This window comes from Motacilla alba, chromosome 8 (genome assembly GCF_015832195.1).
Source record: "Motacilla alba alba isolate MOTALB_02 chromosome 8, Motacilla_alba_V1.0_pri, whole genome shotgun sequence".
Classification (NCBI taxonomy): Eukaryota; Metazoa; Chordata; class Aves; order Passeriformes; family Motacillidae; genus Motacilla; species Motacilla alba.
Window position 1 is genome coordinate 27,015,312 of NC_052023.1, and position 14,813 is coordinate 27,030,124.

The window sequence follows — 14,813 nt, forward strand, 5'->3', positions numbered from 1 at the left end:
AGGGGTAGGGAGCACGTAGGAGGGAAAAACTGCTTTTCCTACTGCTTTACGGTATTATTATGGCAATTTATGCAGATGTCTGCTCTGGAAGGAGTATCCTGCACGCTCTCAACTCCCAGAACTTTGGAAACCACGCTGCAGAACATGTTTTAGGGTGGGAAGGAGCTTTAGGGTGGGAAGGAGCAAGGAAATGTTACTGGGTGTCCCAGTTGTGCTGCCTCTGTGCAGAATCACCCCTGGTGATTCACCACAGTGGCAGAGGGTCAAATCCTTGCCAGATTTCATCCTGGTTTAACTCTTCCTGGTTAAAAGGATAGTTTTTAAGACCTTTTTTTCCCAGAGAATTGAGGCTGACACCATTAAATGCACTGGATCTCTCTTTCCCCTGGTCCTGTCTCTTGCCTCTGACAACCTCAGGAAGTGCTGAGCTCACTGATTTGTTTTAAACAAAACAAACAGAGGAATAAAGGTGCAAGAGCTAATCCTGGTGCTGGGAGATCCTACAAGCCTCTTCACTGAGGGCGTCCACCCTCTGCCAGGTATGAATCTGTAGGAAACTGGACTACACCAGTTCTGCCATTCATGAAGCAACCTAACATTTGGAAGAAGGAGGTTTCTTCATTTTCCAACTCAGCCTGGAACTCACAGCAGGGCGCATATGCCCACCCATCCTGCTCTCTCCCAGCTGGGTAGAGAATGACCCAGTTGTAGGGCAAGATTCAGGTCAAGCTCTCAGTCAAGCATGAGACACAAACTCACAGAAATGAGGTTTCATCAATTAATCATGGGGCTGGCAGGACTTTTTTCCTCCATTGAAACAGTTAATGCAGCTTCCATCACAGAAACAACTATGTGGCGTGAGGGTACTCCAACTCACTTGGATGAGGAGGCTCACTCCCAAGAGGAGCTTTTGGGAACTCCTAAGACAAACCTTCATGTTCAGGCAGTGGATTGGGATCTGTCGAGATGCAGAACTCACAGAGTTGCAGTCCTCCCTTTCTAAGTGAAGCTGCTGCTCTTCAGCCACAACTTGCCGTGTAAACCCTCTTATTCTGCTCTGCTGCAAAACAAAACAAGGTGACAGAAGTGTGTTTAGAAGGTGTGGGAGCTGTTATCTACTTTAAAGCAGCTTTATGGCAGCATAACTGCTACAGGTCCACACTGAATCAACTGCTCTTTCAATAAAGAAAAAACTGTTAGCACCTTTAAGGTGTGTACAGAGGTGAGCCCTTGGAAACAGTCTGTGCTAGAGGAGATAATCACTGGATCTGAGTGCTGGGGTGAACCCACGCAGTCCATATTGATCACGGACAGGTGCAGACTCAGTCCAAGAGATTACAGGGATGGGAACTCAAAGTAAGCTGAACCCCTTTGCCCACCTTCCCTGAAAATTCAAGTCGCAATGCCACGATGTAAAAGACACTGCAGGATGCATGCTTTATTCACAGCTCTTCTATTCGAGATTTTTAAAGAGCATGTACCTTGAGTACTGGAAAATTCACCAAAATACAAAAGGGAAATAGAAAACTGAAACATGGTGTACTGGGGGAAGTCAGTAAACAGACATTCAGGACAAACCAGCCCGCAAATCCCCTAAATGAAATGCACTTAATCAAGCCAGTTGCCCTCCTTTCCCTGCAGCACATCTCCCGATGTACCTGAGAGAAACAGCCTGTGTGAAAGATTTATCAGTCTCGGGCAGGCGTGCGAGCGCAGCTCTGGTCTCTGAGCCTGGGGAAGCGCGGCAGCCGCTGTCTGACACTAACCCCTCACCCTGGCCTTGCTGCGGCGCTACTGGGCGAACGGGCCGCTGCGAGAGGCTCGGCCCCAGCCGGACGATCCCCGTTTGTATTCCTTCGGGACGCCTCTCCCCAGCCGCGACTCCCTTCCCGCCGCGGGGCTGAGGGGAGGAACCATCTTGAGCCCGCTCCGGCTGCCGCACCAAGCCCCGCGCAGCGAGGCGGCCTCGGGGGCAGGCGGGGGCGGCGGAAAGGGCCGCCGGCGGCCCCGGGGGCAGCAGGGGCAGAGCCTCCCGCCATCGCCCGCCTCCCCTCAGGCCAGGGCGGGCAGGGCCGGGCGGGGCTCCGCCCGCGCTGACGCGGAGGGCGGGGAAGAGGCGGGCCGGGGGAGGGAGGGATGGAGCCGCACTGAGGCGAAGCGGGCCGGGGCGCAGCGCGGGCGGTGGCGGCGCCTCCTCGTCCCCACGGCAGCATGGAGGCGGCCGCGGGAGCGGCGGCAGAGCCGGCGGCATGGGCGGCAGAGCCCTTCGCGGAGTCGGAGCCGGGCTCGGAGGAGCTGGAGGCGGGCAGCGCGCTGGACCGCGTCCTGCGGGAGTCGGTCTGCCAGCAGCAGGGCTGGGTCCGCGTCTACGGTAAGGGGCGCCGGGGCGGGGAGCGGCGGAAAACTTCCCGGCCCCAACTTCTTTCTCCCTTTCTTTTTCCTCCCCGCTGCCGAAGCTCCCAGTTCCCCGCGGCTCCTTGCCTCCCCCGTCCCCGCCGGGCTCCCGGAGCCCCGGGCTCGCCCCGCGCCACGCCTTCCCCTCTGCCGAGGTGCGGGATGCTCCGGTGCTGGGATCCGCGTCCAGAGCTTTTGTGTGCCCGGAGTCCCAGGATGCGTGCCCGGGATGCCGGCAGGGCTGAGCACTCCCGGCTCTAATTAGTATTAATGAGCTGCTGAAGGCCTGGGAGGCGCTGATACCGTGGGTCCCGTCGCCCCAGACTCACTGGTGTGTGTTACGTTGGCACCTTTATAGTTTATAAAAAGGATGTTGGGGTCTTCAGCAGTGCAGGGCGCGGGGTTGTTTCCCCTGCTTTGTCAAACTCTCCCTGGTATGTAACCTTTTTAAATTAGCTTGATTTATGTGGCCGGGCCTCTGGTTTGTTTAGGCTCCCAGCTGAAGTGCAGTCGGATTTTATCTCTCGATCAGCACCTAAATAGTGGAAATTCTGTTTTATCTTCTCCTTGTCTCTCCCTCTTGTTTGTCGTGGTAATCTGAGGATAATTACTCCCACGTTTCAGAGTGAATAGTACTGCAGGCATTATTTTGTTTTCCCTCCTGTAACAAATTTGGTGGTCCAGCCTCGAAAAGGTTGTGGTGTGTGCGCAGGTTACCTTTGTGTGATGTTATTATTGTTGCCCCTTCCCTGGAAGTGTTCAAGGCCAGGTTGGATGGGACTTGGAGCAGCCTGGTCTAGTGGAAAGGGAGGTTAGAAAAAACCATCTTTGAGGACCCAAAGATGGAAAAAACCATCTTTGAGGTCCACGTTTCTATGATGATGGAGAACCTGTAAAAACACTTTTTAATTGGGACTTTTTAACATGTCTTACACTGGTGATTGTCCCTTTCCTCTTCCTCCCCTGTCCTGAATCCCAACGAGATTGTCCAGGTTTTCCCTGCCCTGTAAAACTAGAAGCAAATGCTCTCTGTTACCCGTGTCATTGATCTGTTGCTGGTTGTGTTATTCCTGAAACACAACGATGACATGAATAAGTTATCTGCAACAACTCTGCTGCATTTCTTGGCTGATGGCAGGTAATTATTGTGAGTACCACCAGCCTGAACCTTCACACATATCAAATGAGGAAGATCAGGCTGCAGGTTTTCTGGGGAGCATGGTCTGTTCAAAGACCTTTGTGTTTATTCTGGAAGCTTGAAAAGCTGGTGCAGTGGGACGAGGTTGTCTGTCTGCTTTCTGTCTGGCGCATCAACGAGCGAAGTTATACTTAGCAGAATTAATTGTAATAGAAGTTTGAGATATTTTAGTAGTTTGCACTGTGTTTAGCTTGCTGCTTCTTGCTTACCTTGCTTTTGTTAATCCCAGCCTAGAGCTGGGACTAGGAAATGCAGCCTTATGCAAAAATATCTCTCTGCTGTTCCAAAGAAGAGTTCCAAAGAAAGCCATTTGTCTTCAGATTGTTTGTTTGTTGAGAATACTTTCTAAAGGTAAAACGAGAATGTACTTAAGAAGAGGATGTCTGGCACCAGCCTATCTGATTGTTACCCAAGGTTGTATCTTCCATGAGTGGAAGCAGGAATGTGGTTTCAAAATTAGCCACAGTGAGGAACATTGCTTGTTGATAAAGTCATATGTTGTGATGTGCTTGTAGTTTGACGTTAACGTGTAGATAAATGGGGGAAAATCCACTGTGACAGGGCCCAGCTAGCTCACAGGCTATAAAAATCAGCATGCACTTCAAGCACGTAAAAATACATCTCGTAGCCCAAGGACAATAACTAATTATTCCTAGTCTGTGTTTAAAAACAGCTCATTATCCTTCTCCCTCATAAAGAATCTGATGTGCTGGTGTCTTCTCTCCTTCCCTAAGAAACTGCAATCGGATTAGCTAGTATTTGTTTGTTTCCTCCTGTTTATTAGCCTTTTTTTTCCTTGCATGAGCACATCTGGAGAAGTTTGCAGACAATGAATCAAGCTGAAACTGTGCCATGTGCACTGTGTTTGTGCACAGCTAAATATGGGTTACAAACCTATGAGTGACAAGTGTTATTCATAGGATTAAAAGTAAAGCCTTGCACAGTTGTTTGAGGAACCACAGCAGCATAGCGAAAGAAAACAGGAGCAGAAAGCTTAGCCTTATTGTCTGTATTGTCCGATAAACAATGAGAACACTAACACTAATTATTTCACCATGAATGGCTGGGGGAGGGAAGGAATATCATGCAGATGAAAAGTGGAGAAGCGTTTTCTGGCATGGTGAGAAATACAGCTTTTGGTGTCGCTGCATTTCATTTCCACGTGTCTCTGTGAAAGTGAACCGCTGTGAAGGGGTGTTATTCCAAATGAAAGGTGACTGTCTGAAAAGTGTCCCTGGTAGTGGAAGCATGTATTTTAAAGAAAAAGAGCTCAGCAGCCACTGAAAGACAGACAGCTGTTTATTTCTGTGCATCTCTACTTGGCAGCGGTTTGCCATCCACTTTGTCTCTGTCCAAAGAAGTAATTACTGCCATGAGGGGAGCTGGTCTGGTTGCTGAGCCTGTAAAACTTCATCTGTTAGCACAGAGAAAAGAATTTAGCAGCGCAGTCCCCTCATTGCTGGTCTCTGCGGCTTGCCAGCAGTATGACAGTGATGTGAATACAGTCGGACTTTACAACGTCTGGGATGTGATTTCAGTGTGACACTGAGGTCTTGTCTGACTCCACTACGAGATCTAAATCACAGTCTGGCTATTTTTGCATTTCCTGCCTTTGCTGCGCTGGTTCCAAGGGTGGCTGTTTCATTCTGCGTTCTGGAGGTTCAGCAGCTTCTGCTTAAGTGAATTAGCCAGGACATTATCATGGAAATACAGTTTCCTTACCCACGGACGGAGTTTGAAATATAATTAGTTTCCTCTAACCTGATGTTTGAATAGTGGACAGGAGCAGCAGATTTGCCCGTCAGAGTGATAGGTTTAATTGCTCGTGAAACACAAATCATGTGAGTGCTGTTAGATGATGTTTCCAAGAACTGGTTTTGACACACAACTAATGTTTCTGTAAAATATGTATCGACATGTGTTCTGGGTGACGGCTTCCATTCAGACTCGTGGCATGTGTGCAAGGGGTAGGAGGGGGGAGGTGTCTTGCCTGGATTAATGCTATGATTTTTTTTTTTTTCCTTCTCTCTAAAAGTGATAACTGACTTTTCAAAGCATCCACCCATGTTTCAAGGTCTTTTTCTCTGCTCTTTGAAACAGGTTTTGTGAGGAGGAGGCAGGGCAATAACTGAATAGACAGCATTTTCAGTGCTAACTGTGGAAACAGAGCAATTACATTGCCCGGTGTGGCTGACTGAACATCCATGGATTTTGCAGGAATGAATTCTAAACCCAGCATCACAGCATTGGTGTTAAATGTTGCATGTGATGGGGGCAGAATCAGTTTTTGCCTGATGTACAGTCTGTCTCTGAACAGGTTGCGAACTTCTGTGATGGGGTTGTCAGATTCATTGATGGTGTCCCTGCTCTAAGCTCGCTGCGAAAGCTCCTGTGCTAAAATTGCAAAAGAAGAGTTGCTTAAATATGTAAAAAATAGCACAGGGAAGAGTCTGGTTTTGAGTGCTCATCCTGCAAACAGACATTGTTGCTCTGGGCTCTTATCTGGACTAGGAAATGTCTTTCTCTTTTAGCAGCAGTGCTAAAAGCTGATGGTGGTTGTACAAACTCGAGTGCAGATAGGATGTGGAGTCTTTCATCACCTTGTCCTCTAATCCTGCGGGCAGTCTGGAGACATTCCTCACTGCTGGAATGACCCTCCTCGCCCCCCTTTCTCCTGGCAGAAGGAGAAGGCTCTCTAGGCATAGGCTAGAAGGGCTCCATGCCTTTTCATGGATATCAATCTGCAGACAGTGCTTGTAACTCCAGAAAAAGCCCTAGACCCTGTGCAACCAGACAGAAACATCTTTTGGCTGCCTCAAACCTGAGTCCCAGGCTTTTAAGCATTGGTTCTCAGAAAATACCAGACTCGTGCTCAGGACTGAAGCCATGGTAATATACGTGGTGTCATACAGAGATTAAAAAATAGCTGTGGCTTGGGCACTGAGCAGAAGCATCTCCTAATCATGTGAAATTCAGTTCAAAAGCCCAATTTCTGTGAGCTATCTGTTCCAGCAGTTTGTCATCTGCCTTGCTCAGCTCTTTTATATCAATGATTTCAACTCTGTTCTGAGGGGTTTCTGGTTCTTTACAGCCTGCCTCGCTATGACTTTGACAGTAACTTTTTATAGCTACCTTTTCTTTTGAAATTCTTGTTTTATTCCACTGTTTGCAGTCGCATCTGAAAACGCAAAGATTATCCGTTTCCAAAGCGTCTTGCTTTGGACGAGCACCAACAGGCTTTGGTAACGAGGAGCATCTTGTTGTCAGCAGATCCTTTCCTTCCAGCCCTGCTCATGCTGCTGGCCGGCTTTTTTCCGACATGTGCGTGCGGGGATGGGGAGTGTGAGCCGACATCCTCCCTGCCCGGGGTCCCGCCTGCCCCCCGGCCTCCAGCCGAACCCGAGCAGGTCCCACCAGGTGGCGGCATCTTCATTGCGGTGCTGCAGGACCTGCGAGGATGCCCGGAACACGCGGGGGGATCCCGGCCTCTCCGCTCCCAAACCTTATCGCTCATCTCCTCAGGCTACGAGCTACTCTAGAGGCCGCCTAGCACGGGGGAGGTGGGAATGGTGTGGTTAATGTAGAAACCAAATAAAAACCCCTCGCAGCCGGGCAGAGAGGTAATCTCCTAGGTGAGATGGTTGTTACTAAGGTTTTCCCCTCCCTGAGTTGTGTGCGGGTAGCTGGGCTGGGGTTTGCATACTGTTGCCTTTCTGAGTGGATATGGAGCTGCAATTCCTTGCAGGAGAGCATTTGCTTTTAGGAAGGGCTTAAGAAGAGATAAGGTGAAGGTGCAGAGACCCCTGGAAAGCTGGAAGGGAGCTGGAGAGCTGCACGGCGCCTGTGCAGCCACTCTTGCGTTGGAAAGGAGAGAAGGTCAGTGTTCACCAGTGTTTCTTTCCCTTCTGATCAATAGGCTTATTTTTAACTCGCCCAGAAAGTTGCAAAAGCAGGCTTGGAAGATAAACCTTGTTGGGCCGGGAAATGTCATTTCCTGAGTGTTTGGACAATGCCTGCTGTGGTGATATTTGACCTTATCGTAGCCTTCAGGTACCCAACGAGGGACAGACGGTGAATGCCGACAGCATAAAGCTTTTGTTAGTTTTGTTGATAAGCAACAATGAATTTTAGTTGGAGCCCCATTGTAAAAGGCAGAGTTTAATCAAAACCAAGGTTTTAAGTGACTGCATTTGCTACAGATGAAAAACAGTCGAGTGTGCTGTGGGCAGAGATGCTGCTTTCCCTTGCCAGCCAGCAGCAGGGAGTATCAGATGAGTGAAGTGCTCTTACAGGTGATCTGCTCTCTCCTGCTCTGTGACAGCTCCTCTAATAGCCCTTTTTGACTCCAGGGAATTCTTACAAGCATGCAGGGGGTGAATTACAGATCCTCTCTGCTCATTCTCCTGTGCAGTGACAGCGGTGACTTGGAATGGAGCTGAGGGCTGGACACAGCCTGTTTTCTCCTTGGTTGCTTTACTCCAAAGTCTTATTGCATAATCAGCCCTTTGACATTAAAACTGCTTGCCTTTCCTCTTTTGAAGGAACACTGACAGGAGTTTATACATAAATGAAGTTTTAAAATTTTTTTTTTGGGGGGGGAGTTTTTAGCGGGACTCCTTCAGCTGGCTGTGTTGTTGCAAGTGTTGCCTAGGTTACTAATTTATTAAGTCACTTAAATATTTGGAGGCATCAACAATACTAGAGCATGCTGGGGAAAACGAGGATGACATTATTTTAAAACACTGGTTTCCTGACTCCTGTATTTCAGTCACACAATTTATCTCTGGCTGAACATTTTCATGTGGTGCTGTTTCCTATTTTTAAACAATAGGGGGAAAAAAAAGGGAAGATAAGAAGAGCATAACTGTGACCTGTTGACTTATTATGAGATCATGGATTCCTTTTAACTGATATTTATAGATTTTTATAAAAAATAGCTGAGACTTTGGTATTTTCTGACAGATATGCCTTTTTAGCCTCAGGGTCAGAAGTTAAGATCTCATCTGAATTCTTTCGAAATCCTCCGTGAAGACACATAGTAATCATGGAAATACAAATTGTATCTGCAAGGAAAGTAACCAAGTGCAAAGAAATATTGCTGCATTTTGGTTTGTAAAATTCTCCCAAAGCCCTTTGTGTGTTTTGACACCCTCCTATCTCAGAAAACCTTTATGAAATTGATCAGGAGGGAATAGCATTTGTTGATTCTCTTTAATAGGGTTTCAAAAGGTCACCAAAATGTAGAAAGGCTCTTCTCCAAGAGTCAGGATTATTTTTAATTGTAAAGCAAGCTGGAGCATAGCAAGCAAGGAGCTCTTGGAGGTGAAGGGGTCTCTGCACTTAAGTAAATGTAAAACCAAGTCCTGGATTTAGATCCTTTATTATCTAAAGGGATTTTTTTTTTTCCAACTGGGAATACCCCATTAAAAATTAGCTCTTACACTGCAAGCACTGGCAGGCGCTTAGTTAAACACATTAATTCTGCAAACTGTGGGAAAACGACACCCATTTCAGCAGATGTGCGATGCGTCTGGTGTAGATTTGCATAAGAATGCATATGCTTCTCTGTGAGGTTCTGGCTTGATTAAAACTTACAGGCACCTTTTCTCCTCCTCTATTGCTGTGTCTGCATTCTTGGCCGTTAATGGTTTAATTGAAAATACCCCGTTTTTTTCTGTCTTAAGACAATTCATTTTATTTACACAGGGCTGCACTGGAGATGTGCTTGGTGCCGTATAGACAGAGGCTGCTTTGCTTGTCTTTTGGAATTTGTAGCCAGGACCGGAGAATAAAGGATACAGTGAACGTGAAAAATGGCAAATGTGTTTGAAAGTGGATGGAGGATTACACGGTGGAGTATCAGGAGCTGGGAGGGGATTGTGTGTATTCAGTCCCAGCTTCCAAGGCGGTGTGGGAATGGAAATCGGTACTGTGATGAGAGGAAAAGAAGTGTTGAGGAATCTGTGACTAAAAATGATCTCAGGCTTAATCCTTCCCAGCCTCAGGCTTTCACAGTAACAGTCCAAGAGATTCAGCAGAACCTCTTCACCTTGGTCCTGTTCTCAGTCTGGATGGCATGAAAAGAGTGTGGGAAGTTCCTTCAGGTAGACTGTAGCATTCAGTCTGAGAAAGCTGTCTTAACTCTATTAGCAGGGAATTGAAGCAGAGTATTGAAAAACAGGAGCATTACTTGGCTTTTGACTTGAAATTTCCAACAAGGAGACAAAACTTACTAGCAATAAGCATTTTGTGTCCATCGTATCCATGGAACATGATGTAAGAAACGCTGGATGCCCACTACTACCTCCTAGGGCTTCAGGAGGAGATGTTTTGGGGTTTTTTCTAGGGCTTCAGGAGGAGATGTTTTGGGGTTTTTTCTAGGGCTTCAGGAGGAGATGTTTTGGGGTTTTTTCTAGGGCTTCAGGAGGAGATGTTTTGGGGTTTTTTCTAGGGCTTCAGGAGGAGATGTTTTGGGGTTTTTTCTAGGGCTTCAGGAGGAGATGTTTTGGGGTTTTTTCTAGGGCTTCAGGAGGAGATGTTTTGGGGTTTTTTCTAGGGCTTCAGGAGGAGATGTTTTAGGTTTTTTTCTAGGGCTTCAGGAGGAGATGTTTTGGGTTTTTTTCTAGGGCTTCAGGAGGAGATGTTTTAGGTTTTTTTCTAGGGCTTCAGGAGGAGATGTTTTGGGTTTTTTTCTAGGGCTTCAGGAGGAGATGTTTTGGGTTTTTTTCTAGGGCTTCAGGAGGAGATGTTTAAGGTTTTTTTCTAGGGCTTCAGGAGGAGATGTTTGTTGTTGGGAAAGGGAGGAAACTTCAAGCAGCAGGGTCTCTGGGACAGGCACCGGATGGCAGTGAGCCAAACTGCACCAACTACAGCTTCATGCTCTCCTGAGAGAGCTCTGATGTTCCCCAGCTCTGGAATAGCAGTCTTCAGGGTTAGGCTGAGTAAGCTGGGAAGCCTGGAAATTTATGACACATCCGCTTTTTGGGAGATCCCTCACAGAGGAACTCGAAGTTCCTGTATGGAATACAACAGTGTAACTACATTTCTCCTCTTGGGATGTACATCATCCTTTGCTGGTAAGGGCTTGGAGGAAATATAGGTGGGTTTGGCACTTTTGGAGGGATTTCTGCTTCCTGTTTGATACTTGCAGGACAGAGTTAAAAACCTGCTTGCTTTTTTCAGGATCTCATTACTTGAGTCAGTGGATTGGCTTGAGATAAGGGGAGGTAATTCACACCCTCATTTAGCTGACTCTTTAGTGCACTGATACTGGTCTCAACAAGATAGGGGACAGATGCTGCACTACTCAGCACAGTGTGTGCTATGAGGCTTCCAGGAAAATGTGTGCAAAGCAGCAGTGGCTGGGAGAGCTGAATGCAGTCCTTGAATCTCATTTGGAAATTAAATGATCGCTTTGCTTCAGTTTTCTGTTCCATTTTGTCTTGACAAATGGTGACTGCTTTATTAACAATTCCATCAGGGTTAAAGGAGGAAGGATCAGTTTCACTGACTTGCACCATTCATTGCCTTGCTGTATGAGTGCATCCAAAGCATTGATGGTTTTATTTGAGAGGGCTGCTCTGAGCCGAGAAGGTGAGGAAGTGAGGCACAAACAGGTCAGATAACTTGTCCAAGGACAAAAAAGATACTTGGCAACAGAAGCCAGATCTCCTGAGACACCTGCAGTGCTCTGCTTGCATGCCTTGGGTTGCACTGCTTTGTGTTTGGGGTGCCTCTAAGCCTGCTGCTTTACTTGCAACCTCTGTAACTATTAATAATCCCCTCAAGTACCCTATTAGCTGTCAGATCTGTAGGTCAGCAGGGCAAGATGCCCTCAGAGGGGGGCACTTCCATTCAGGTGATTGCATCTGCTTGCTCCTTCTATTTTTTTCCCCCCCTTATTCCCCAAGAAGCCAAAGGTGAAGCTTTGTTGACCTTCAAAATGGAATAAACTTGTCTCCTTACAGTGATAGCAGGCTGGACCACTGGTATGAAGGTGTTGGATAGACAGCACTCATTAGCTTTTCATCATTTGTAAGCAGGGCTGGGTGGTGCCTGTATCATTAATTTCGGGTAGGTAACTCTTCACTGCTGGCTGGGGGAAGCAAATACATCACAGATCAAACCTGGAAAGCCATAGAACAATGGTTAAACCACTTTGAGCTCCAACATCCTTCCTGTGGCATCTGGGACCCGGTGCTAGTGCATAAGATAAGTTTGGTTGGCTTTGCCAACGCTCGACTGATCCATAGTAGTTTTCCGTGTTAGTTAGGTGTTTTATCTTAGGAGCACAGTGCAGTGCAGGCTCTAGGAAAGCAGAGGAGACAAAATGCTTCCTGGAAAGATGTTTATTTACATTATGAGGTTGTACCTCAAGCTGTACAGACAAGCTGCTGCCTTTGCTGCGTTTCCTACTTGCTTAAATATACTGGAACACGTACATCACGCAGCAAAACACAATGTGCTCACACTTGCTAGGAAATCATTAGACTTCCTTGTCAAATAATTCTAAGTATTTCCTATTTTGAGGTATGTTTCTGTAATTATTTTCCATCTTTTTTTTTGTTCAGCATGGTGGGTAGTTGATAGGTATCCTGAAAAATTAGAAGTCAGGAAAGAAACTAGCATCCTTCTAAACCGGGTTTGAGAAGATTTATCTTCTAAATGGCATTGGTTTATGGGGTCCCTTTCTCTTTGCTCTCTGGCAGCACTTGCTTAGGATGTCAGTGAGGTGTAGGGTGATTAATTACCCTGTTGAATAGATTTCATGGGGTCCTTCCTTAACTCCTTCCATTAGCTCAGGCCTTGCTCACTGAAGTTTTCAAACAGCCTCAACTCCCTAGAGATAATGCATTTTATATCCCCTATAGTGAAGTAGCAAAAAAAGTTTTATGGTCTTGCCATAAATATTGATGTCAGTTTGCTTCCACGTACCCGTGGCTGGCGACTCCTCTGCTTAAAGAAGCTCCTGTGGTTGTTCATGTCCAGTTCTGTAAGTGCTGTCAGAGCAGTGTGAACTGAGGCCATTTCTAATTCAACTTCCCTCATTTTGATGCCAGTGGTTGCTAATTTCTCAATTTATAGCCATTAAATCATTATGACCATTAAATCAAATTAGGAAGAAAGCCTTTTTTTTTTTTTTTTTTTTGTCAACCAAGACAAGCTTTACAGAGGGAAGTTAAGCATTTTCTGCTCTAATTTTTTTTTTATTTCTCTTTTTTTGGACTTACTAATAGGGAAGTCAGGAATGTGAAGTAAATGGTCTCTGTTTGCAGAAATGATGAATGTACAGGATAAAAGGAAGGATGATAAGAAGGAAGCAAATATTTTTTTTATTTCAGACCAGTCCTGGAAATGGGGAGTTTTCATGTTTTAAAAGTCAAAATATGTCTGAAACTTTGCTGAAAAAAAATTGAGAGGAATGCGGTAATAATAGTTAAAAACCTAAGTGGTATGAAAGGGCATTAATCTTCACAATTCTTGCACAACTTGCTTTCTGCTATTTTATTTTGTCAGCATACATTGCTTTTTCCATGTTAAAAAACAGAAAAGGGGGAAAATACGAGAGTGTCTGAAAATGCAGCATGGCTGTCAGTGATAAATATATGTTTGCTGTGAGAGCAGCATTCACCTGAATCATGCTGTCTCAAATTTCTCTGGATCCTGACTTCAGCAGGGTGTTTGGCCCGTTATCTCAAATGGTACATTTTTGGTAATTTGGGTTTACTGGCTCTCTGGGCACCTTTAACCTGCTGCTTATATATAATGGTGATCTAATACTGGTCATCCCTAATTATTACATTTGGGAGCCAGCAAGCAACTGTGAATTACCCATAAGCAACTCGAAGGAAGCTTTCTCCTTAGTCCTATATTTTGACTTACACATTTTTATAAAAATAGATTGTAGTCCCTTTCTTTATGGATAATTTGAAGAGCAATAGCTGTTAGTATCAAAAGACAGCAACTGTTTTCTTTGTAGTGGTGCAAATCTCAGAATGGCTTGGAAACCAGACAGCCTGGGACACAGCAAGTGCTCTGGTAGGAGTTAAGGTAGTTTCCCCTTTGAGCAGGTAGGTGTTCCTATAAAAAAAGGGGCAAAGAATTAAATCAAATTATGCTTCTGTGCTGAGAAAATACTTGCTCCGATTACAGGTTACATTAGCTTTCATGTTTCACTTAATTCTGGGGAAAAAAAAGGGTGAGAGTGGACTGCTGGGCCCTAGTTTTCTGTGTGTTCAGGCTGATTTTACAGCCATCTTTGCAGGATTACCACAGGTATCTGCTGGCCAGGCCATGAGATCTCTTGGCTGACATATGCAACCCACTCCCATTATTTAAATCATAACCACCACATCTGTTTGCAGGTCAGTCTCTTCCTGGATGGCTCTAAAAAAGCTTTGGGATGAGTCTCAAATGAAAGCTGTGGTGACAGAGGGCTGTTGGGAGGTTGATACCCAACAATATAAATCTTTGTGTCAAGACTGCTGTTGTTGTTGATGGAGTTCAGAAGGGTTATCACGAGTTCAGTCTAAAAAGCATGCCATTAAGTTTAAAACTTAGAGTAGCTTTGCAGGAGACTTAGAGAGGAAAAGCTGTAATGTATCACTTGGGAGGGTAGTTAATCTGTTTCATCAGGTTACCAGTTGAGATGTTCTAGCTGTACTTTTGATTTCCATTTATAATAACCACCCAATTCTGCAGCTGACACAGTGTCCCTCCCTGTTTTGTTTCCAGACTTTACTGATGTGGCTTCTTTGTGACCTACTTTCTCTGCTTTAAGGTTGCTTTTTTCATTCCCTTCCAAAAGGAAGTGCCTTCCATGAGAAATGCTGGAAGCTCACTAGCCAGTTTTTAATACTGGTAGATGAAAACTGGACCAGCCTGAGTGGCCTTCTGCTTACACCCAGGGTAGATGATGTAATTGACTTTTGGGTACTTTCCTTACTAAGTCCTGTGGCTGACCACTTTGACACCCTGGAGCTGGATATTTGGAGAATTAGGGAAGGAAATGCCTGTGTTTCCTTGGAGCTCTCATTACTCATGATGGAACTGGCCAGCCCTGTGACTTTTAGGGGCATTGTGCTGGCCTCTTGTCCTTGCAGGGGCCTGCAGTAAGTCATGTGCTTATTACTTAAGCACTTACACAGCTGGAGGAAGCAACATCCCAGTTCTCATTCCTTTTACTCCTTCTGGGGTGTTCTTCACCTGTGTTGCTCCTTGT

The 14,813-nt window shown here is 45.9% G+C and overlaps 1 protein-coding gene and 1 long non-coding RNA gene across 5 annotated transcripts in view; one reads left to right on the top strand and one right to left on the bottom strand.

The window, feature by feature from the left end:
* Nucleotides 1–764: 764 nt before the first annotated feature.
* LOC119704123 lies at nt 765–2,066 on the bottom strand. Of its 2 annotated transcripts, none has more exons than XR_005257841.1 (2): nt 1,767–2,066; nt 765–1,060 (listed from the first exon to the last, which is right to left on the bottom strand). It is a non-coding gene; the product is annotated as an uncharacterized LOC119704123 (long non-coding RNA). The 2 variants fall into 2 exon arrangements; XR_005257842.1 differs by lacking the exon at nt 1,767–2,066 and adding an exon at nt 1,659–1,680.
* A 63-nt stretch (nt 2,067–2,129) lies between these two features.
* Nucleotides 2,130–14,813, top strand: part of RASAL2 (RAS protein activator like 2) — a 164,279-nt gene continuing 151,595 nt past the window's right edge. For all 3 annotated transcript variants that reach the window (XM_038144994.1, XM_038144995.1, XM_038144996.1), the window contains exon 1: nt 2,130–2,371. In XM_038144994.1, coding sequence (XP_038000922.1) covers nt 2,212–2,371 — 160 coding nt within the window. In that variant the 5' untranslated portion in view covers nt 2,130–2,211. The remainder of the gene's footprint in view (nt 2,372–14,813) is intronic.